Raw genomic sequence first — 25,237 nt, forward strand, 5'->3', positions numbered from 1 at the left:
CTGATAAAGAAATAACTTAAAATTGGCATATTTATACTACAGGCAAGGAACACAAGTTTTTAAACTGTTCTAGGCCACTTAGAATTTGTATAGCTGTACAGATAGGGTGAGACAGAATGGGTTGGTACCTTTATTTCTCAGTGTGTGTGGTTTTCTCTTTGCATGATGAGCCTACCACTTCTCAATTTCAAAGAGATGCCTAATGTATTAGATTTTTTTTTAATGGATTTGGTAAAGGCTGCATAATTCATTTTTGTGACTGCAGCGGTAGACACATATCTACTTTTACTGCACTAGTTTCCAAGGCCAGATAATACATAAGCCATGGCAGAGAAAATGCAAAGGATCCTTCGCATGGTGATGGTCACTGAGTCATGTAAACAGTTTCATGCTGGAAGGGAGAGTTCATGCATGGATTGTTTCTTCTCCACCACAGTTCCATGAGTCCCCTCCTCCAAAACTACAGTGAATTCACTAGTAGGCATTTTGTGTGAGCGGCTACATTCACAGGTAATCTAGCTACCTATACGTCTAGACAGACACACGGACAAACCCAGTATAATTGCAAGCCATTATTGTACACCAGTTCTTTTTCTGTACTTTTTAAATATACATAGTGCAACTGTTCCTGTCATTCATCAAGTTACCTGAGTTAGCTTTGCTGAAGACTAGCATCTCTCACTGGATTTGCTAGAAGATACCATGTTATAAAGCATCATCTGTACAATAAAAATATTACATTGCTTAAAAAAATTAACAGATATTTAAATTCACCCTTTAGTTATTTCTCTGGCGACTCTTTGTCTACTGCAAGGTAGAAGTACTTCAGGAACTCATCTTCCAATTTTCCTTTAACTTGAAAATGAATTTGGCTGAAGCTTGTAAGCCCCATTCAGCTCTGGGTTAATTGGGGCTTCTCTGCTTAGCCCAGGTAATCTCTGAAATGGCAGATCAGAATCTTAACTGAAAGATTACTGTGCTTCCACTTACACGTTGGTTCGGCTCTTTGTTCTTTGGGATATTAATGCTTACCCAATTTGCAAACATCCTTTGATATCTGAAGATGAAAAAGTTCTAGACAAAGGCAAAGCATTTTTCTTAACTATATTTTTCTTAACTGCATTGTGACCTGTCTGGTATTATAGAATACACAACTTACTTACAAGGGCAGATGGTATCTTCAAGAGAGAAATTAAAGTTGGTAGGAAGCAGTTGAAAGTGGAGCCTAGAAAGAGTGCATGTCTAGGGCAGATTCAGCTGTGTAGTGTGTATCGAGTTTGGAAAAAGTAATTTGCTACTTTCACTGGATCTTCCCTTTCTTCATAGTTTATGCTTCTTGGAAAGGGTGATAATGAGGGCAAACTGCTTGATACACCTCCCTTCCCCTTTGAACTTACCAATAGCTGTTCAGAGAAGAGCAAACAAAGTGCTCAGGGACCTGGAACAACAACTCCCCTATGAGGAAAGCCTACAATATTTGGATGGGGGGAGAAATTAGTAAAGAAGGACATGATAAAGGTATATAATATTATACATGATGTGGATAAAGTGGATGGATATAAGTTTTTCTCTTGTAATACTATTATGTGGGGTCATCCAATGAAACTGAATATTGGAAGATTCAGAACACACAAAAGTACTTCTTTACATAGCAGACAGTTGAACTATGTAATTGTCTCCTGCAATACATAGTGATGGCTGTTGCCTTGGATGCCATTAAAAGGGGATTAGACAAATTCAGGGAGGGTAAGACTCAGTGGCTACTAGTCACAATGGCTGTATTCGTCCAACTCTATTATTTTCATTGCCATGATCCTACACTTTGTCGAAGGGAAACTTCCCACTGGAGTAGAAATCATATATCGAACAGATGAAAAGCTCTTTAATCTGAGTAGGCTGAAAGCAAAGAGTAAGGTTACCATAACTTCCATCATAGAGCTTCAGTATGCTGATGACAACGTAGTGTGTGCACACTCAGAGGATGACCTCCAGAGGATGACCTGTGTAAGCTTTCGCAGATGCTTATGAAAAGCTTGGCCTATCACTCAACATCCAAAACACCAAAGTGCTGCACCAACAAGCACAAAACAACCCCTCTGCAGCGCCACAAATCCAACTCAATGGTGTAAGGTTGGAAAGTGTAAATCACTTCTCCTACCTGGGCAGTTATGTTTCCACAACGGCCAACATTGATGCTGAAATATAGTATTTCCTAAGCTCTGCAAGTGCAGCTTTCTCCCAATTGAAGTGCAGAATGTTTGAGGACCAGAACATTCACAGGGAAACAAAAATGCTTGTTTACAAAGCTATTGTACTACCAAGCTTACTGTATGCTTGTGAAACATGGGCCACTTATAAGTGCCATCTTCGACTCCTTGAAAGATTCCAGCAATGGTGTCTCTGGAAAAAATTACATACAACTTGGGAATACAGGGGAACTTGCCTGATTATCATCTTCCAAAGGAACTACTCTATTCTGAACTTAAAAATGGAAAGTGTAATGCTGGTGGTCAACAAAAGAGGTTTAAAGACTCTCAAGGCAAATCTAAAAAAAAAATGTAACACCATCAATTGGGAAACACTGGTCCACAAGTGCTCCAATTGAAGAACAGTCTTTACCAAAGGTATTGTGGACTTCAAAGATGCTCAAACTCAGGACGAAAGGAAGAAACAAGCTAAGAGGAAGGCACATTTGGCAAACCCTCACCATGATCAACTCCTGTCCGGAAACCTATGTCCCCACTTTGGAAGGACATGTAGATCCAGAATTGGCCTCCAAAGTTACTTACAGACTCACTGTTAAAACCGTGTTCATGGAAGACAATCTTACTCGGCTACGAGTGATCACCAAAGAAGAAGATTCTGCTTCCAGAATCAGTGGCCGTATGTCTCAGAATACCTCTTGCTAGATATCTATGTGTTTGGTACCCAGATTCAGCAGGATCTTTCTGCTTGTCATGTTTCATAATAAATGAAAGTTATTTCAAAGGACTCCTTTGCAGTGTTCGAAACTCCCATTGTTCTAGGTGCATTTTGTGACAGGGAATAACATTAGTGTGAGCAGCTTCTGAGCTCTGGGCGCAGTACTGCGGCTAAGATTTCATATTAAAACTGCAGAGTTGAAGGATGGAAGGACCTTTTTCTGCCTTCCTACTTCCAGCTACTCTGAAGACTGGAGAAGAGACCCTCTTAAGAATATTAGGGGGTAGGTAGGGGAAAGACAAGACAATGTGAAAAATGAACATAATATTTTAGTTGCAGTTCATTCATTTTCAGCTTTGTATTGTTTAAAAAAATGCCTAGACATTTGGTTTTGTGCCCATAATCTAGGTTTAAGGTGCCATTTAGATCCTAGCTTTCATATCTCAGTTTCTAACACTGATCTTTTGCTGGTTTCCACCCATTTACTTAACATTTATGTGTTTTTCCCCTTTCTTAGGTTGTTTGATGTATGCACAGCATCCCGAACAGACCGAGAGACGAAACTAACACTGGTGTTTGAACATGTTGATCAAGACTTGACCACTTATTTGAATAAAGTTCCAGAGCCTGGTGTGCCTAGCGAAACTATAAAGGTATCAAAGAAGGGTAGGGGAGGTTTGTACATAATTTTATGGAATAATATGCTAAAGACAAACATACAGTGGAAGCGTTTTCAGGAAGACTTCTATCTGATTTAGAGGAGATTAAATTAATTACCTCTGTCTCAAATTCAGAGGCATTGGTTATTTTTAAAATAATTTATAATTAATTATAAAAAATGCTCTTCATCATAGTTTCAGCTCCTGGGTTGAGAACAAATGGTTTGAATAAACCAGTTTGCAGTGTTCAGCTAAAATAACAAACTACAGTTTGTTGTAAATCAGAATCAGAAGCTTCTAGTTATCCCCCTTTGTATCTAAAGGCTGGGTACATATGGGGAAAGGGGAGAAAAGTGTTTATGAGCCTGAGGCTTCCCATTGCTTGTACTTGTACCAACAAACCATGGTTCACATCTGAACTGGGCTTCTGTATTTATTATCAGCCTCTAGTAAAGTACCATAGCTCGGCAGTAGAGCTCATGTTTTGTAGCCAGAAGCCCAATGGCATCTCAGGTAGGTCCAGAAAGAGCAGGGAACTGCTTCTTGGAAAGTTGCTGCCAGTTGATTGGGGTAGCCAAAGTGCTGTCATTCAAATGTTGTTGGTCTGCAACTTTCGTCATACCAGACCTTTGGTCATGGTTGCAGAGGGTGATAGGAATTGTAGTCCAACAATATCCGGAGAGCACAGTGTTAGCTAATCCTATTGTACCCAGTAATAAACTATATGGAGCAATGGTCTGACTCAACGTCAAGCAGCTTCATATGTTTATATGATTTTGTTATTTATTTGCTATCCAGAATATTCCTGTACTGTATTTTAGTGCATTCCACTATCATGTTCCTATGTCTCATGTGTTTATATGTTTTTTATAGTCTATTAGATAGCTGGAAGGCAGAAAGAGCCTGTCCAGTTTTGTCCAGTATAAGAGGCAGATAATAAAAAATTATATTTTATTATTTATACCCCACTCATCTGATTGGGTATAAAGGCTTGATGCTGTCACTTGGGCAGGTATGTTTTTTTTAAAATTGATTCATATATTTTAAATATTTTGATCTTTCCTTTCTGCAAAATGCTCATGGTGGCTTGCAGTTAATATAAGAAATACACTTAAACGATGAATACACAAGAGCTGCCAGCAACAAATTATCATGTCCTTAACCAAAAGCTTGAGAGAAAAAACAGACTTCACTCAATGTCTAAATGATAAAAAGTAGGCACTAGGCAAATACTTATTCAGGGGGGCTCTCCATAGGAGGGGGTGCCACTACGAAAAGTGCCCTGCCCCAGGTACAAGTCAACCCCTGAAGATAGGAATGCTCAGGGTAGGACTTGAGATCTTAAAGAATGGGAAAGTTCATATAGAAGAGGACATCCTTCAGACACTGATTACAGTCACTTAGAACTTCATAAGTCAAAGCCCAGGACCTTGAATTGTATCTGGAAACAAATTGGAAATCCACTAGATATGGTCATTACATATAGATCTGCTATAAAAAAGTAAAGCCAGCATGCCATGTTTGAGCAATGGGTACTATCTTTAATGATATACACAGTGGTGGATCCTGTGCTCCACTATAACTGCAATAGGGCATGGGACCAGGCTGCTAGTTATTGCCAGCTCTAAAGAATGCTTGCCATATTTCACCCCATTTCGGCAGCTGTCCATTGTGAGGTTTGCGCAGTCTAAGTGGAATGGACTGCGCGTCTGTTGCCCATTCTGTATGCTTTGCATTTTCCATTCTGTCCATAAAACAGGCAACACATGACATCATTGCATGACAAAGAATCAATTACTGTGAAGATCTGGCTTCTCTGAGAATGTCAGTTTTCAGTGTTGAGGCAAGAGCCATTTGCCATCTGTCACTGGTTGTCATAATCAGTTGATCATATTTGAGTATTGGCATAATGCGCAAGGTGAAAAACTCCAGGACATGTATATATAAATAACAGTGAAATAAACAAAAGCGGAGGAACCCCAGAATTTTAAAATCATGAGCGTTGCTAGAATTTAGCAAAAAGTGAAGTCATTGTATATAAATATAAAAATCATTATTTCCTGAAAAGCACATGGATATTTTACATTTGCCAATTTGAAAAACACAGTGACTGTGTTCTGTTGCTAATTCTATTTTTACTGTTAATTCTACTGCTGCTTAATTAAGTACCAACAATCTGGTAGACACTTTGCAGGAGCAACAAAGTCCTTTTCTGGCATGCTAAAGCTACAGTCCTGTGTACTTTTAAGTGGAAATAAGCCCCACTGAAATGAATAAGACTTCGTTCCAAGTACAGGTAGCCCCCAATTTACACGGGGTTTGCGTTCTGGGTCATTGTGCGCTTGTGTGAAATCAGAAACCCACTGAAAAATCCTGTAAACGCCCCTTTCCACCCCTGTTCTGCCCTTTTAGTGATGTTTCAGTGATGTCTTTATGACGTTTCTGGTCACTTCCAGGTTCGTTGCTGTGCGTGATCGCATACATATTTCTCACACCTAAAATGGGAGTTGCCTGTAAACAGCATTGGATTGTTAGCGTGCAATCCTACTTATAGGCTTAATTGGAAGTGAATTTTACTGAAATCAGTGATACTTAAGTTAATGAGATCAAATTGTCACCAACCTTCTCCAAGATAAGAGCCTGCACCAAACAGCTTTGCATAATTTAACCCACATAGATGTAGTGATCATATGCTAATTTGACAATACCTTCGCCTCCTGTCTTCAGGGGGTGCATGGGAAATCTCCACTTATATTCTGTAGGTTTGTCAAATAAAAATTTCGGAATCAAGCACAAGACATCATTAAGGACCTGTGATAGCTACCGGTATTTGCAGATTAGTAAGGAGCTATAGGATTCTGAAATCAAGGATACCATATTATGTAACTCATTTTTTGTGTCTTTGCAAAAACCTTTAATGATCAGTCAGGAATAATGCAGTTTCCATATGTGGGAAAAAATTTGAAATCCTTGCACTTACAAAAAAAAAATAGCAATATCCTGGGACAGTTATTATTTCTTTTCAAATCCATGCAAGCTCTTTTGGAGGCTATTGGAAAGAGACTAAGAAAACCCAAGCAAACATCTTTTCCATTTAGGAATTTCATCATTCCCCCTCCCCTAAGTATATAAACAATTAAGTAAAGAATATATTTAACTCTCCTATTGAAATCAGACATAGGTGGAGGTGTTTAACTTTGGTGCTCACTCTTTGAAGATGACAACACCAAAGAACCACATATACAGAACAGAGATTCTCCACTTTGATTCTTCCTACGTTTCTACACATTTACACAACTTTTCCCTCTATGTCACCGTTTCTGATAACCAGCGTGCCAGTCCAGTTTCTGGTTCCTCAGGTTTCAAATCAGTATACATAGAACTGCCTTTATTTTGAGAGTTTTCCCCATTTTTAAAATAAACTCAAACAAAGCACACACATTATGGGAAAGTTAGAGTGTTGCTGCCAGCAAACAGAAAGTTACGAATGAAGACATGAGTGAAATAACAGAGATGCACTGTTTGGGTGCTTAATCCTTTAGATACTTACCTGATAAGATTATTTTCACTTCAGTAAAGTGGATCTGATATTACAGAATCTAAGAGATATACACACATTTGGGGGGGGGCATATAGTATAGCCCTCCTGGAATTGCATTACTTCAGGAAGGTCAGAGGTTAAATATTTGAATGCTTCTCCTATATATTTAAACTCCGTACCAGAGCCATCCAAAGGTTTTTTGCTCCCTATGTCAAAGGACAAGATGGCATCCCTCCCCAATTCCACATGCAGTGTACAGAAGGCAACCAGACTGGCTGTCAACTCTGACATTAACACTGGCAACACTGTCAGTAGGACAATATTCATACTGCCTCTGAGGGCCGCGGGCCAATTTAGAGAAACCACACAGCTCTGCACACCTTACTGCCACTTCCCGTCCCAACATCTATCATCTGAGATAGCTTCTTCATTCTGCCTAATGATAGGGCCAGCTCTCCAAACTACACACAGAGGTAAAAAAAAAACACCCTAGTCCTGGGTCTTTCTTGTCATAATACTATTACATTGCAAGGGGTTGGACTAGATCACTATGATTCTATGAATATTTCAGGGGCGGGGATTTTTTAATCAAACATGCACTTGTCACATCTACCCTCTAAAGTGCTGTACTCTCAGGACCGTAGAATCAAATGATTTTTCTGGAGATACGCATCTGCTTTTAGGGTGGGTTTTTTTGAGGGGGGGACTTAATGACAATTGATCAAGATCGATGTGATTTAAAATAAACTGGTTTGTTAAGCATGCCAGCTTCATAACCCATGGTTTGAAGTTGGCATGTTTTGCAACTAAATGGAGTTTATTGTAAACTGTGATTCCTGATTTATACATGACAAAAGTGAAACTGAATATTGTGGAAGGAGGAGGCTTTGCGCAGTCTCATACAGGCTTCTGCGCATAATGCCAAATCATTTTTTTAGCGTTAAAGGCATCTTCCTCCTTACACAGATGTTATGTTCCCAGACTCCACGCATATATGGGAAATTGCATAAAGTGGGAAGGGCACTGTTGAGAAAGGCTGGGAAGTGTATCTCTCTTGGCAGTTCCCACCCATCCTACTTGCATTCCCCGGGTGGTGATGTACCCTTGCACATGTGCGCCCACCTGCCCTGCCTGCCTCCAGTGATCGGAAAGTTGAATGGTGGGTCAGTGGCTCCCAGTGCCCATCACCACTGTGGAGCCTCTTGGTGCTCTCCCTGTTAGTCTTGGAAGTTTCTGGAGACAGTTCCCTTTATCTAGTTTCTCCCCCATCCCCAAGAAATAACGTGGCTGCATGCTTGTGGGGTGGCAAGGAAGAGGAACAAAACGGCCACAAGTGAGAGAAGAATGGGCAGAGGCATGGAGCCCCCCCCCCAATACTGGCAGGAAGAAAAAAGCCAAGGAGGGTGAGTAAGTGGGGGTGGCAAGACACTTGGGGCGGCCACGCAAGCTGTTTCCCTCCAGTTCTTTCTTGCTCTTTTCGTGGCTCTCTTGGCACCATTTCCTGGTTCAAAAAAATTATGCATTTGGCAGCAGCACACGTAAACGCTGTTGCACACAAGTGGAATGCCCACAAGTGGAGTGTTTGTGTGCATGTATGTGCAATCCAGGCCAGCCTGTATTGAGCTGAGATTTCAGTACAGCCAAACAGCATGTCAACCTTGCCTTAGTTAAATTGCATCAGAAACCCTGTGCCCCCACTGTAATACTGAAGCAGCACAAAAATGCTTAGCTTTGTTAGCACTGTAAACCCCCCCCCCAAAAAAAAGATATTGGATTGGTGTTAAATGGACGTTTTGATGGTATACAGGTAGATATGCTCGCATAAACGCATAGAATCAAGAATATTGTTAATATGTTCCAAGTATTTTATTTCACTTACTCCCAACAAATTGCTCTTATTCCTTTTCACATGTAATGTGCCCTAGATTTACATTTTAACTATCACTGAATGCCATTTTGACCAACATAGCTGATGGCATATGTAATCCATCTCAGCATACTTGGTGCAATAAATTCGGCAGACAAAATACATACCATTTGTTTTTCAGTAGGACAGTTCTGCTGTGCAGCTGCAATTTAGAAATCTCAAAAGGCTTCAGAATGTTATGTTACAGCCATTAATGGAGATTCCAAGGAGTTTTCCATCCATTTTTATTGCAGGAGGGAGGTGGGGGTGGAAGTGGGGGTCAGAGAGCTGTTGGAATGAGAGGGTGTGTGGGCTGAAGTATGAATCCACATAGAATATTATTTCGTTTGAAATTAACCCAAGACATCCCTGTTTGGATAAGCAAAGAATATATTGTGTTGTGTGTGTAAGAGAGAGATGGAGATCTATTCTAATAGCACTCCTCCCTCTGTGATACAAAGGAAATAGCTGCCGCCCAAGCCTGGACTCCACAGTTCAATAGAAAACATTCCAAAAGAATGCATAGGATGTTATAAATATAAAAAGGAGTTTAATGAAAGAGCATACAGATGTCTTTCATGTATTTTAAATTGGAAAGACTAATTCTGAAACTATAAGAAAAACATCAGTGAACTATGAGCCATATGCTTCAGATTACTGAAGTATGACTTACACAGGCCTGTCATTCAATGAGAAGCAACACAGACTAAAACAGAGGAGATGTTGAAAGGGGAAAAAAAGACTTGTGGGAAGTCAAACCATCTCTAAATATGTGTTTTATTATCTTCGGGTGTTCTTTGCTGAGTTACCATCATGATTAAAACCAATGCCCTGGCACCAGGAGGATGGGATTCCTTTAAGTTCCTCTTCCTTCCCCACATATCAAGGAAGGTACATAGCAGACTTGACTGCATAGTGGTGCAGTTTCAGCAAAAGAGGAGCAGCAGATAACAGAGGCAGCTTTGCAGCCAGCAATGCCACATCCACATTTGAACTCATACTTTTGCAAGGGGGTTAAAGATTGATTTGACACCAAGATTCTGCAAGGTGCTGTGCAAGGAACAGAAATCACATAGTTGTGGCCAAGGGGGCTTTCCATCAGCACTGAAGGGAAGATATTTGCAAGGAAGATCGGAATTGACAATGAGGAACATGGGCTAGAACATCAAAAGGCAGTGCAAACACAGTAAGACCCAGTTCATATATTACTATCTGAGGCATGGCTGGTCTCATGCTGCCCTGGTAACACTGGGGCCTTCTTTGCACAGGTCTTCCATGGCGTGGGCTAATGTGGAAAGGATGTAGCAGGGCTGCAGTGTGAAAAGAGCTAGTGGAAGTAGGTCATGGTGATAGGGCTAGTGGCACATGAATAATCCCTACACCAGTTTTGCTGCCCTTCAGGGGCATGGCCCCTGTCCACATGAGACACTTTATACCGTACATTACTAAGGTGGTATAGGTGGAGTCACACTGCTTTGGCTCTCCAGTGATGTCAATATATGAATTGGGTCATAGGTTATAGTGGATCAGGGAAATCTAAAGCACAACATTATTAGAGAATCTTCTGAACCTTGAAACTCAGTTAAAAGGTGTACCGGTATGTTCCTCCTCCCCTCCGTTTTCTACACACATCCAGCATTCCATGACCACTAAGCATGATCAGTCTCCATTGGACTCTTTTGGGTTTGTTTGGTTTCTTTCTTTCTTTCTTTCTTTCTTTCTTTCTTTCTTTCTTTCTTTCTTTCTTAGGATTTGTTGTACTTCTGCAAAACATGGGCTTCCTGCAAGCCTGTACTGGGCTACCCCAACCACTCTGGGCAGCTTCCAACAAATTAAAACATCAAGCACAACAAAGCATCAAACATTAAAAACTCCCCTATGCAGGGCTGCCTTCAGATGTCTTCTAAAAGTCAGATAGTTGTTTATTTCCTTAACATCTGACAGAAGGGCGTTCCACAGGGCAGGCGCGACTACAGAGAAGGCCCTCTGCCTGGTTCCCTGTAACCTCACTTTTCACAATGAGGAAACCGCCAGAAAGCCCTCAGAACTGGATCTCAATGTCCGGTCATAGGTGGTGCCATTTTGGTTACATAAGTATCAGCACTCAGTACCTAACAACTGGAAAGAAAGAGAACAATGATTTACATGCAAGATGCCCCAGGTTCAACTCAACATCTCCATAAAAAAAACTCAAGGCATGGGACTGGAAAGGAGTTCAGGCCAGTTGGGCTAGAGGTCCCAAAGTTTGGATGCACAAATGTTCCAAACTTGACCTGTTAACGTGTAATCCTCCATCTCCGCCTGAGTCTCATAAGGCAGGTGGAGAGCAACTTGCTGTATGCCATTTTCTCAAATTTGTTAATCAGCCAGGGTGGACTTGCACATCTTCCAGTTCATCTTGCAGCCTGAGAAAACTTCAGGGAGCACAATGCCCCGAGAATTCCCTTGGGAAAGGCTAGTCCTGAGTAGCTTAGTTATGCAGACAACCAGCTCCAAATCAGACATGTTATTGGATATAGTCCTCAACACACATATATAGTGCAGAATATTAGCCTGGAGGAAGATGGTTTGGCTGGGCTGATTTCCAAAGCTTTGAAACTGCTGTGCAAGGCACTTTTGCATTAATCCACAATGGCCAGTGCAGCTCTATTCATGTGTAAGTTCTGGTTCCAAAGTTCTCAAATTTGTTGGTATGAACTTGCAAGGCAGCAGATGAGATCGGGCAAAGGGCAGGGCCAACAAGGCTAGACTCAGACCTCTCCCATCTCCAAAACCAGCCCACTCATATTGTCGCGTTCACAGTGGGCTGGGTGATTACTACAGCTGTGTTGTAGTAATCCCTTCCAAAGCACACAAAGCAGTAAATTATGTTTTTGGATTGTGATCCAAAGTTCTCCAGGCGAAGCGGTGCCAATTTTGGCCTGCAGTGGTGAATTGCATGGATTTTGCAAACTGGCCTCATTTTTTTCTGTACAAACATGGAACTTTTACTGATTTGATGTGCACAGGCCATAATATACCTCTAGAAAAGCAAAGACGTCCTGTTGGCTGCAGTAAACCAAAACTGCAAAGGGTAGCATACTTCTCGGGAAGGTTGTAACAAAAGCAACCCACAGTCTCTTTCTGGGGCATCCAAAAAGTATTTGAACAGCCAGAAAAAATGGTTAGTTCATGAGAACAGGTAGCAATTGTATTTTGAGTATTTCTTAATTTTCATCATTGACTAACCTGCTTTCCTATCATGTGCTTCCTTACTTGTGCTCTACTTGTACTTCTACTTTTAAGTTAATGGAAAGACTGTCGGTCAGTAGTAGAGCATCTGCTTTGCATGCAAAAGTTTCCAGGTTCAACCTCTGGCTGGGGAAGTCTCCTGCATGAAATCCTGGAGCGCCACTGCCAGTTATTGTAGGCAGTACTGAGCTAAGTGGACAATGAATATAATAACCCTGCTGGGTCAGACTAGTGGCCCATCTAGTCCAGCATCTTGTTCTCACAGTGGCCAGTCAGATGCCTGTAGGAAACCCACAAGCAGGACCTGAGCACAAGAGCACTTTTCCCCCTTCCTTGTGACTTCCAGCCACTGGCATTCAGAAGCATCACTGCCTCCGATGCAGAGGCAGAGCACAGCTATCTTGGCTAGTAGATGTTGATAGCCTTATCCTCCACAAATTTGTCCAAAGCCATCCAAGTTGGTAGCCATGACTGCTTCCTGTGGGAGCAAATTCCTCTGTTAGCTGAGCACTGCCTGAATAAGTGCTTCTTTTGTCTGTCCTGACTCTTCCAACTTCCAGATTCTTTGGGTGCCCAGGAGTTCTAGTCATATTGCCTCTTACTCGTTTTTTCATTAAATTGAAAGCCTCAAATGCAGAAACCTTTTCAAATAGGGAAGCTTCTCCACCCCTTTGATAAATTTTGAGTACCTTTTTTATTTTCAGTTCTTGCATAATGATTTCTAGCATGGAATTTGCTTTTTTCTCTGCTGCCACACAATGTGTCGGCATCTTCATTGAGCTATCCACTACAACCCAAGGCCTTGATTCTGGCCAGTCACTTCCAGTTCAAACCCCATGAGCAAGCAAGCGACCATTCCACGCGGGGGTTCTGTTCCTGGCCCCGCAGAGTGCATATCAGCGTGCCCTGTTCCATCCCCATTCTGTCTTCTTCCGTATCCAAAAGGACCCATGAATTGGTGATCACGCATGAATTGGACTTACCTAAATGGTCATCACCTATATGTGAAATAAAGTTTTTTTGCCCCTTCATGCATCAGTTTATACTTGTTCACATTCTCCTTCTTCAGAGCTAGCAAATGGCATTTTTATTTTTGTTTTAAAGGAAGAGAGATAAAATTATTCAGGATGGTGAATTTTACCACTTGTGCTTAGGCAGTACAATTGCAAAAGCACAGGTCCACATAGTCCCTGAATATGAGCTGTGGTGAGGTTTGTCAGCGCAGACACAGCTTGAGAAAAACTTGAAGCCACAAGCCTGCAATCAAAATTAAGTAAGTGGACCCTCATGCAACAAACCGGAGGCCTTAAATTTTATGGGTCCTCCCCACACACGAAACTGATGAAGGTGACCCTGGTGTGCTATTTAGTGAAGTCATTCTGCATTGCGAACAGCAAACCAAGAGCATTTCTCCAGCAAGAACAAGAAAGACCCCCACCCCACAGTGATTGATGAGAATGTTATAAAAGTGCAATGAGCTGGAAAGTCATCATCTTGTCTTTTCCTTTTGCCACTGGAACGGCATAGCAGAGAGATCTCTTTTCTTCTGGTCCTGCATAAGGAGAGGTTACATGGCATGGAAATGTGTTACACCCAGCTGCTCACTAGTTTGCAGGGCACACAGTAAATAATACTGTTTAGTATATCTAAGGCACAAAAGAGAACAGCACTCTTTTGATGGTGATTCCTAGCCTCTTTCATTTGCTTTCCAGTTTGCTTCCAATTCATTGAGTGGCATTTTGCAACAGTGCATACTTTAGTGTGGTGGGTTCGCTGATTGGTGCGTTGTTGTTGGGTCCCCCCCCCCCTTAATTGGCATGAGTAAATGAAAGGTTACTTAGGCCCTGGTGTAGCAGAGGCACTTCAGTTTGTTTAAAGTTGTTTGCTGAACTGAACAATATCTAAATTAACCCTCTCAATTCATTCTGCACGAGCTTCATTCACTTGCTTACCACCATCAAGATTTCTTTGGCACAATGGTATTTTATTTTGAAAATAATGTATAGTTTGGAAACTTGTTCCCCCCCCCCATCTTTTAAGGTTTCATTCTATCGATCAGTTCTTAGGGCAAGCTCAAATTATTTTGCGCTTTTTTCTTCTGAATTTGAAAGTTGTGTTGAAAGTTGGTGCAGTATATTGACCTTAACACTTATTCTACGTCTAGAAATGCATTATTTATTTAATACATTTCTATACTGCCCTTCATCTGAGGATCACAGCAATTTATATTTGCCACAACTTCCTCCTCACTCAAAAACAAAAAACCTTGCTGGTTGGATTCATGTTCCTCTTACTAAGCTTACCCTTGACAAATTTAGCCTCTATAATACTTGGGGAGGTCCCGCAGTTAAGTGGTGCGGCATGCAGAAGGTCCCATGTGCATTCCTAGTTAAAGGGCCTTAATTGGCAGAGCTGTGAAAAATCTTTCAGATTTTTGATACAGTGAATATATCAATGTCATATAAAGTCAACTGCCTTATACCAAGTCAGACCATTGGTCCAGCTAGCTCAGTATTGTCAACTCTACACTGACTGGCAGTGGCTCTTCTGGGTTTAAGACAGGTATGTTTAAGCCCTACCTAGAGATGCTGGATATTGAGCCTAGAACCTTCTGCATGAAAAGCAAGTGTTCTCCACTGAGCTCCACAAAGTATTCCAATGTGGCGGACTCCCTCTTCCGCACTATGATGTTTCTTCCCCCATACTTTCCAAGGAGTGGATTCACAGAAAGAATTAGCTTTGCTCCTGCTTTCTGGCCCACCTGTTATCCTCTCGTAATGGGAAGGGCAGAGGAAGAACAGGGAACTCTTCCTCTGGAAAGTATGTGTGGTGCCAGGGAGGAAAAAGTTACCAGAACGCATTTGTGGACAAAGGTTCATCTTCACCCTTCCATCATGTGGCTTGAGCATGGACTCATGGGAAGTAGGTGTGGTTTTGTAGAAACAGTGGTTACTTAACTTCTCCCAGTCAGCTCTATAGTACTTTATTCAGGGACAGTGAAGAACAAGCTGTTTTATTGCATGACCTTTCTCAGTTTCCCAGGAACCTAATCCCTGAAAAAATAAGTTCAGCCCAAGCCCAAGAGACCACCTCCCACCGTTATGGCCACAAATGTGTACTTACCCATAACAACCTATCTTGAACGTAACTATCATAATAGTAGGGCAGCCCTAAGCAGGTTCTTCTAGGTCTTGGATTGCAGAGTTTGAGAACATCTGGTCTGACCAAGTTAGACTTCACAGAAAGGTGTTCCATACAAGAAGGTTGTAAGGTTTGCACATGGGTAAGTATTCTGCAACTATGATCAGTCCACAAGTCTATTTTCATAATTCAAATGCCTCGTTGAATTTCTGCTGGAGTTGTCTTATGAAATTTGTGTCACCCTAGTCAACCTTAATATGCAGAGTAAGGAGGTGGTGAAACATTCAGACGCTCTTATTTGAGTAAACTTGATCTCCTGATCTGAAGCTGCTTGCAAATGTTTTTCCCCCTCCCCCCTTGGTGCATTGTTTCAGCTTCCTAATCACTGACCAGCTGTCTTGTTAGTGAATAGAGCTGTGGGCCCCTTGCCATGTTTCATGTGAGGTCTTGGCTGGGTGGCCAAGCAGGCAGCCTGCAGCCACTGTCAAAGCAATTCAAGAGGTATTGGCACAGCAGTGCCACCATTAATTTCTGCTTGTCACATGCTGTCATGCAAGTTACACCAGAGAGGAAATGACCGTTGAAAAAAGTGTGCTTGTGGCACTTTGTCCCCACTAGACATTATCCCTGAGGCTAAACAAGTGGATACAATTAGCTGCTGTCCACAAACAGCTGTTAGGAAAGAGAAACCCAGATCTGGGCCCCATAGCCATGTGTCTTTCCTGTTGGTGAGGAGAGCCTGCTATCAACATCTGCCATACTTTAACCCTTCATTGAGGTGTTAATTTCGGCTGTATAGAGCCAAATCAATGACTGATGGCAATCCTATGTGTGTCTGTTCAGAACTAGTCCCATTAGTTCAGTGTGACTTACTCCTAGGTAAGTATGCATAGGATTGCAGCCTGTGAGCTGTAGTTCTGAATCAGTAGACATATCAGTGCAAGATACAGAGTACTGAGTGGGTTAGCTCAAGATGCACAGCCAATAAAAACACTCTGTATTTCATTCCATGGAAATGTGCCTGTTTAAAGTACTACTTAGTTCAGGAGCTTTAATAAATGAATCTCATGATCACATTTACTGGTTTAAAACAAATATTTATTATTCAGGAAGACCTCTGGAAATGATAAATAGATAGGAGATTCCTAAATTTCCTTCCAGCAGGCTTAAGAAAGATTCACTAAAATCTTTTGGTGAATGGCCTGGTAGTCATCTGGCATGATGAAGATAGTATGTCATATCATGCCCGATGCTCACATTCAATTTTGGCATGGTAAGATCCTCACCATGTTCTCCTTTTTTATCTCATCAGTTTGGAGTGGCCAGTATATTTTCCTGGAAACAGTATCAAGGGTAAAGCTTGAGAACTAGCTCCATAACATACCCTGCCAACTGTCAAAAGTGCATTCGTAAGAATTTTTCACTGTGTGAGATTATCACCATGCCCACAACAATTCATGTGGAAATAGAATATGTAGAAATTAGTATTCAGAATGACCTTGGCATAGTTAACCTTTGTCTCGTACAGCTCTCCCAAGCTCTCATCTAGGAGCTTTCCTTTCTTCTCCTAGTCTCCTATCCTGGGATATCTTCCTTTCTCTGCCTGTCACACAGGGTCTTTCACCTGCCAACCACCACATTTTTAATGTTATGAAAAGAAACTAAAATGCAGAATTGTAGATGGAGACTCATGGAATGGTACAGGTGACAAAACAGGTGAATTCCCCCCATTTGTATGCATTTGAACATGTAAAAGACAGAAGCAGTAAACATGATCACCAAATATCTGTGAATATTTTGTGTTACTTTGGTTCAGATTTTAATATTTATTGGTCTTTATAGTGATCCGATTCATTAAAAAAATGCTACAAAACTCAACCTTTCGATTGAGCAATTGAATGTCTCATGTGTAAATTATCATGTTGGATCATGCAGATGTGGGAATCCTGTGACTCTCCAGATGCTGGACTCCAACTCCCATCAGCCCCAGCCGGCATGCTCAATGGCCAGGGATGATTGGTGTTCTACTGCAACAGCATCTGAAAGAATTCAGGTTCCACACTCTTGGATTAGATAATGCATTTTGAATGTGAAATTGATTAAGGAGGCTCAAAAGCCTTGAGAGCTTGCAGGTCAAAGCTCTTGTGACTGTGCCAAACACCCCTGTTACCCTTGCATTTATGTCTTGTGAACTCTGCGGGTGTGAATACAGAAGACGGCACCTTTTCAAGGCACTGCTTTCAAGAAATTTGCATCAGATTTTTAATAAATCTTTTTGGTTTTATGATTTCTCATGTTAAAAAACTGTTCTGGGTGCTTTATGAGTAGAAGAACGGTGTATAAATAATATATTATTTATTAACTAAATGTTTTTAATTGTCAAATGTTAATAGCCTATTTTTGTTGTGCAAATTCTAATAACATAAACACGTTATCAGCTTGTACATAATTCACCCTATATGAAAAGTTAGTCTTAATAATGTAATTCCTATTGATTTAAATGAGACCTAAGTGAGGCTAGCTTAGGGTGGATCCAACCTAATATTAACACATCTCTTCAAGATAGCTCAGATTTTCTACCTATTGACAGAAACCCTCTTCAGGCCCAAAGAGGGAACATAGGTAGAGTGGGACTGCAGGAGAGGAGGGGGAGCCCCTGGAGCTGCGTGAGTCCTCTGGCCACTTCATGTGTTTAGAGCAAATTTCTGTAGCAGGAAGCTTTGTGTATCTAGATGTTTCCAATATGAATGGGACTCTTGATCTTCCAAGGTCTTCATTCCTGTGGAAAGCCTCCATGAATACACAAGGCTCCCCATTGCATCATTTTCCTGTAAACATAATAATAATAATAATAATAATAATAATAATAATAATTTATTTATACCCCATCTGGGTGGTTTCCCCAGCCACTCTGGGCGGCTCCCAACAGCATTAATGATGGTGATGATGATGATGATGATGATAACATGCAAAAGGACCAGAGGAATCACATGGAGCGAGTCAAGAGGAACTCCAAATATATTCCCTGCTTTACCCATGTTCCCTCTTCAGGCGAATGTGCATTAAGAGGGCTAAAGCATTTGTACTGTATACCTGTTTGTGTATCTAGGTACACAGGGATAGGTACACCTAACAGAACCATGTGCATGTTTACTTGGGAGTAAGTCTCGATACCTTAAATGGGGCTTACTTCGTCCTAAGTGTATATAGGGTGCCCTGTCTATATATTTAAGCTGTGCAAGAATGACATACCGGTACTGTACTTTGTTTCTCATCAAAGCTCTCAATTGCTTACCCCTAGGACATGATGTTTCAACTCCTACGAGGGCTTGATTTTCTGCATTCGCACAGAGTGGTCCACCGTGATCTGAAACCGCAAAACATTCTAGTCACCAGCAGTGGGCAGATAAAATTAGCTGACTTTGGCCTTGCAAGGATCTACAGTTTTCAAATGGCTCTTACATCTGTGGTAAGTTTCAATGTGTTCCTTCTTTAAATCTAATTTCAGGATTTGGTTTTGCATAGATGTTGTTTGGTTGTTATTTTAGAACAACTAAATAAAGCAAAAGATAGCTGTTACTATTTGAGAAGCGTTACAGTTGAACTTTATCTGAAGCGATTGCAATTACTGCTGAGGGCGGTAAATTATTCCTACGAATTGCTGAATCTGACTGCTCAGTCCTGTACTTGTTTCCGTGGAAGTAAGTTCATGAAAAGTCCAGTGTACAAAGAATCAAAGCCTGATTGACATCCCAAGATGATAATACAAAGGTGGACTTCCCTGAATATTATGCTTTTGCATCTTTTCCTACTTCATTAACTGTTTTAATATGCAGCAACTGCACACTACACAGGAGGTATAGTACAGTTGGCATTTTTCCTCCCCTTCTGAATCACATCTTGATAGTGCTTAGAAGGAGGCCTGCAAGTTTCTTAAAAGATAATGTAGCAGTTACTGCTTTGCTCAGCAGGCGATGTGAGCAGAGTGCACAAGAGGGAGAAAAATAAAATATGGCACCATGGGCTTGTTTACATGACTACTTGTAACCTGGTTGTGCATCAATCACTTGTCATTTGTTTATGGCATTGGAGTAGGAAAAATGTGAGATGATCAGATATTATTTCCTTGGTCTTGTGGTGGTATTTGAATAATCATATTAGTCAAACAAGAATTTAAAAATAGAAAAAGGGTCCACTATGTGTCCCACTTTCAGTTTTTTTAAAAAGATTGTGCTCTCCAAGCATGAGCAAAAAACCCCACTTGCCTCTCAAGCGGGAGTTGGACTGGATGGCCCTTGTGGTCTCTTCCAACTCTATGATTCTATGATTCTATGAAACCTTGCAGTTCTAAAATGTGGGAAGTGCATGAGAATTTGTGGCAGATCTGGAGCTTAAGCTTAAAGGGCAGCTCCTGAGACACAAAGGAACATATGAAAGCTACCTTATTCTGAGTCACACCATTAGCCCATCTAACTCGGTGGCAGTGGCTGTCCTGGATTTCAGACAGGGAGTCTCATTCTTGATAGGAAAGCATTCTGTAGTCCTAGCTGACTATCTGGTTGGAGAAATGAAGAAAGCTATGGTATCTGAAGAAGTGTGCATGCACACGAAAGCTCATACCAAGAACAAACACAGTTGGTCGTCTCTAAGGTGCTACTGAAAAGAATTTTCTATTTTGTTTCGACTATGCTTGTCCAATTATTCTCAGAAGACAAATCCAAACTGACCACTTTCCTCAAGGTCCAGAGAAAGTGTGTGAGGAGGAGCAGGAAATTGTAAACAGGATGCAACCTAAGACTTACTGGTCATCAAAGAGCTAAAGTGGTCTGCATAGAGATAAAGGTACAGAGATAGGAAGCTGGAAATCTTATCTCTCTTAACCCATGCAAACCTCTCTCAGCCAGCTGACTTGGGAACAATGATATAGAATATTACACTGCTGAAACTGCTCCAAACCTTATGAGGACTCCTGTGTGCCACATGGATCCTGTGGTTTAGTTGCACATTGACACAGCTGATGCATACAATCTCCATTCATAGTATAGTACAGTGTTTCCCAACCTTGGGCCTGCAGCTTTTTTTGGACTACAATCCCCATCATCCCTGACCACTGGTCTTGCTAGCTAGGGATGATGGGAGTTGTAGTAAAAAAAAAACCTGCAGACCCAAGGTTGGGAAACATTGATATAATAGAACTGTAGGTAGCACCTAATAGGTCATCTAGTCCAACCTCCTGCTCTAAATCATTATCATTTTCCAGCTAATGGTTCCCTTGCAGATATCTGTCCAAACTGTCCAAAGAAAGTGATTTCACATTGCTGAACTTACCTAAATCATCAGGAAGCTCTTCCTAATGTTTAGCCTAAGCTCTTCTCCCTAGAGTTTAGACTCTTCGCTTCTGTTCTTCACCTTGAGAGTGAACAATTTGTGAGTCACTTAGCAGATGTTTCTATACAGGACTGAGTACCTCATGTTCTAGGAGCTGTGCACATAATGAAGTTCTAGAAAGTCCCCTGTCAGGGCTATCATTATGATCAGTCAACATGTGAACTCTCTGTCATTTCCTACAGCGGTGCAGTATTTTGAGGCCAGATAAAGAATTATTTCTTGAAATATCAGTTATTTCCCAAGATACATCCTCATTCTCTGACTACAAAGGAACTCCTCTAGTGGAACAGAAAGAGCCGTGAAAGTAAGGCAGCATAAAGAACTGATCCAGCCTAGTTGACTGGGTGCTGCAAACCGATAACGTCAAAGTATTTTAGCTGCAATGGTTACTTCCCAAATAGTAAAGCATTCTTTTGGCAGGTAAACCTTCTGGGCATATTTCTGTCATTTGCAATCCCTTGATGCTTCCTCTGATAAATGAATGAAAGCCTCAGAATAAATCGACACATGTTTATTTAGAGAATACCAGTCCCGGAGCTAGGAAATCTGAGCGATTGATAGTCCTATGTTGAACATCTGGGCTTGTTCTCAGAAGCAGAACAATGGGGACAAGTATTCAGTGTCATGTGGAGTTAAACTGTTCTGCAAGTGTTGGTGCTGGCTCTTGGGAAAGCTTTGATTAGAAGAGGCAGGAACTGTCCGAATCTTTGGAGAGCTTCTGCCAATTGGATTTGATTGTGCTACACAGGATAGACTGATGGTTTGACTTGATATGGTACAAATGGACATGATAGGTTGCTTCATTCGGGGGGTATAGTAGAAATGGCACCAAAAATTGCAATGAATGCAGTGAGCTAAGTAATTTAGTTATTGGGGGGGGGGGAGGATAAGGTACAGCCCAGTTTACCCAGTTTATCTAAAGCCACAATGTTTATATAATCAGACATTTGTTTCAGTGACAGTTTGGTTTACATGCTATTCTACTCCAAGAATGGGGAGCCTTTGGCATTCCTGATATTGTTGGACTACAACTCACATCAGCACCAGTCAGCCTGTCATGGAACAAGTAATCTGCCAGCCTGTCATGGAACAAGTACCCTGCCAGAAAGGGTCACCAACATAATTAAAGGGATATCCTTTTATTGATTTATTTTTATACATAACATATTGTGCCTATCTTCCATTGTGGAACTCGGTTGGGGGTGTATGTGGTTCCCAGGTGCTTAACCTATCCGAGTACTGACCAGACCCTGTCTTACATAGCTTCAACAAGGTGGTGGCCCCATGTGCCTTCAGGCCATATGCTGAACCACTACATATTCTGCAAGTTTACACTTATTAGTAAATCAGAGAAGCTATGGCCCTCCAGATGTTGCTGGACTAAAACTATTTGCGAGTTGATGGGCCACCACCCGTGTGGAGTAAATAAAACACATGGACACAATATTTTAGGTTAATGGGCAAAATAAGGCCACAACTTTATTGGTTACAGCGTGTGAGTGGTATTGGCTTAGGCATTGGACAAGAGGGTTAACAACCAGTGGGAGGAGCTTGTTGATGCAAATTCAACTGGAAGCTTCCCCTGACGTCACCGGGGGTCGTGCCATGGCCCTAGCCACTAGCAGGGCATCGGACAGGATCCGCGGCCGCCGAATCCCTTTAAAGGGATACCCCTAGGAGGTAGGTGATGGGCACAACCTGACCTCCAACACACAACACATATTACATCTTCTATTGAATATTCCAATGCCTAACTGCCAATACCATAAAGTTGTGACGGGTTGCTACGAGGTAGGCGAAAAACCAAGAGGCCGGTACCAATTTGCCAAATGGATAAAAATTCCTACTAGGCCCCCTGGGCAACCAAGGCGACCAACCAAAGTCCATAGCAAGGTCAGAAGTATAGCAAGACCTAAAAGGGAGGGAGGGCGGGAGATCTGATGTGAGCAGGGGGCAGAATGGCTGGAAATGGTGCTTCCCTGGCTGTTTGAATCCAGACACCACCACCCCAGCCAGCCCTATTGGCTGGCTATGGGGCTTGGCATGGCAGGAAGGAGGGGACTGAACACGCCCCCCTGCAAGCGCGGGAAACGGCCCCCGCCCACAACTCCTCCCCTCTGGAATGAGGAGAGGTCTTATCATCCCTGATCAATGGTCATGCTGGCTGGGACAGCTGGGTGTTGGAGTCTACTTATATTCGGAGGCTTCTCAGATTCCTAAGATCAGCAGTATACAATCAGGTTCATATAATCAGCAGTATAGTTCATATATTAACATATATAGTTAATATATGTCTATTCAACTGTATTTTTCATCTCATGTGTGATTTCACTCTCCTTTACTCAAGATATACCATTTGCTGTATTTGTATGGCACTGCTATGGTTAACGAATACCCAATCTGAAACTTCAGTGCAACAAAGGCATGGATAGTTTTAAACAATTTGTTTCATTACAAGCTATCTTTACCTTATGTAATTTGAACGGTATAAATTTTAAATAAGTAGAGTCCCATCCATCGTATCAGTTCTTGTGGGAAAATATGCTTCAGTGACTTACTGGCACTGGCAATGGAATGTGGCATTTAAAAGTACCTTTTTACAGTGGGAAAGAATTTGGTCGAGAATAAACAGTCTGACCTTGTTAAATGGACCAAAGTCTGTACAGATCCTAGTTCCAGAAAGCTAGTTTCTACTAGACTGTGAAAGAAAGCTCAGTTTGCAATTAATACCATTAGGAGTGGGAACGCTTTGGAGAGTCCTGCGCTAAATGTTTCACGTCAAAACTGTGGAATTAAAAAGCCATATATAGCATTATTGTCTTGATATAATCACGTTTGAGAGACGTGACTTTTATTTATATTTGGAAATGGAAATTGAAAATTAATAATAATAATATTTTCCACCTCGTTTGTGGAATGCTCTCCCCAGGGAGGTTCAGTTGGCCTTCATTATACACCTTTAGGCGCCAGGCAAAAACGTTCCTCTTTAACCAGGTCTTTGGCTGATTGACATCCAATGCCCTTTTCAATGTGCTGTGGAAGGGGGATTATTGGTTTGTTTCTGTTCTTATTTTTATTATGTATTTTGTGTTTTTTTATATTGTAACCGCCCTGAGGTCTACGAATATAGGGCAGTATGAAAATGTAATAAATAAATAAAAATATGAGAATCCGGATCATAGGAAGCAGCCTTATTTCAAGTCAGACCACAGCTCTGTAGAGGTGGTTCAGGAAGGAGTCTTCCCCAGCCCTATCTAGAGATACCAGGGATTGAACCTGCAAAATGTATGCTCTCTCACTGAAGCTGTGGTATACACAAGTTCTTAGAAAAATACAGATCTACTTTGTTTTGCAGCACTAGCAACAAAACTCTGAGACATCCCAAAGCCCTTCAGCTGTATCGATTAGGAGTCATATGATGCAAGAATATGCAGAAATTAATTTGCTGTTTCAAACAATTATCCTGAAGGGATCTCCCTAAGTAAACATTCTGAATATCAAAAGAGTGAGAAAATAAAATATATACTGAGTACTTTGATAAATAGTTATTTCCCCTAATGAATATGTTAATTCACATTAAACTTCCACCCTACATCTTCTACAGTGAAGACAGACACAAAGGATTCATTCAGCTTCTCTTCAGTCTCCTTTTCCTCCTTTTGGACACCTAAAGGGCCAACTGCCTCCCTTAGCCAGTTTCCTGTTCCTAATATATTTAAATTTTTTTTTAATTGTTGGTCTTTTGGTTTTAGTCAAGAAAGCGAATTGTGGTATATTAACATAAGATGGTTTCAGCTTAGTGCAAGTCCAGAGTTAGGGTAGAGTTTACCTTTGGCCAAGTTTAAAGGCTGTACAGTGGTACCTTGGGCTACAGATGCTTCAGGTTACAGATGCTTCAGGTTACAGACTCCGTTAACCTCGGGTTAAGAACTTTACTTCAGGATGAGAACAGAAATCATGCGGTGGCGACGCGGAGGCAGCGGGAGGCTCCATTAGCTAAAGTGGTACCTCAGGTTAAGAACAGTTTCAGGTTAAGAACGGACCTCCAGAACGAATTGAATTCTTTACCCGAGGTAAAAAGGTAAAGGTACCCCTGACCGTAAGGTCCAGTCACGGATGACTCTGGGGTTGCGCGCTTATCCTGAGGTGCCACTGTATTAAAGAAAAGAAAAGAAAAGAAAAACAGCAGCAAAGAATGCTTCTTTTGAATCTCTGCATTGTTTCCAGATTTTTATAACCAGTGTAACATTACCTGAACTTTGTCTGAGCTTCCTGAATTGCCTTTCATTCTGTAACACCAGCATTTACCATACAAAGGTTTACATAGTTGCCAAGAGCAAGCAAACCTGCCTCACCAAGCAAGCTTAGCATTGAACAGATTGTATATTTGCAACCATTCTCAATGTAGTAACTTTCTGTAAGCTACAAGCACAGTAGAAGACTGCAAAC

The 25,237-nt window shown here is 41.3% G+C and overlaps 1 protein-coding gene across 2 annotated transcripts in view; it reads left to right on the forward strand.

The window, feature by feature from the left end:
• Positions 1-25,237, forward strand: part of CDK6 (cyclin dependent kinase 6) — a 98,850-nt gene that overhangs the window by 31,217 nt on the left and 42,396 nt on the right. For both annotated transcript variants that reach the window (XM_033165765.1, XM_033165766.1), the window contains exons 3-4: positions 3,440-3,575; positions 18,702-18,869. In XM_033165765.1, coding sequence (XP_033021656.1) covers positions 3,440-3,575; positions 18,702-18,869 — 304 coding nt within the window. The remainder of the gene's footprint in view (positions 1-3,439; positions 3,576-18,701; positions 18,870-25,237) is intronic.

The sequence above is a fragment of the Lacerta agilis genome, chromosome 12, assembly GCF_009819535.1.
Source record: "Lacerta agilis isolate rLacAgi1 chromosome 12, rLacAgi1.pri, whole genome shotgun sequence".
In the NCBI taxonomy this organism is placed as follows: domain Eukaryota; kingdom Metazoa; phylum Chordata; class Lepidosauria; order Squamata; family Lacertidae; genus Lacerta; species Lacerta agilis.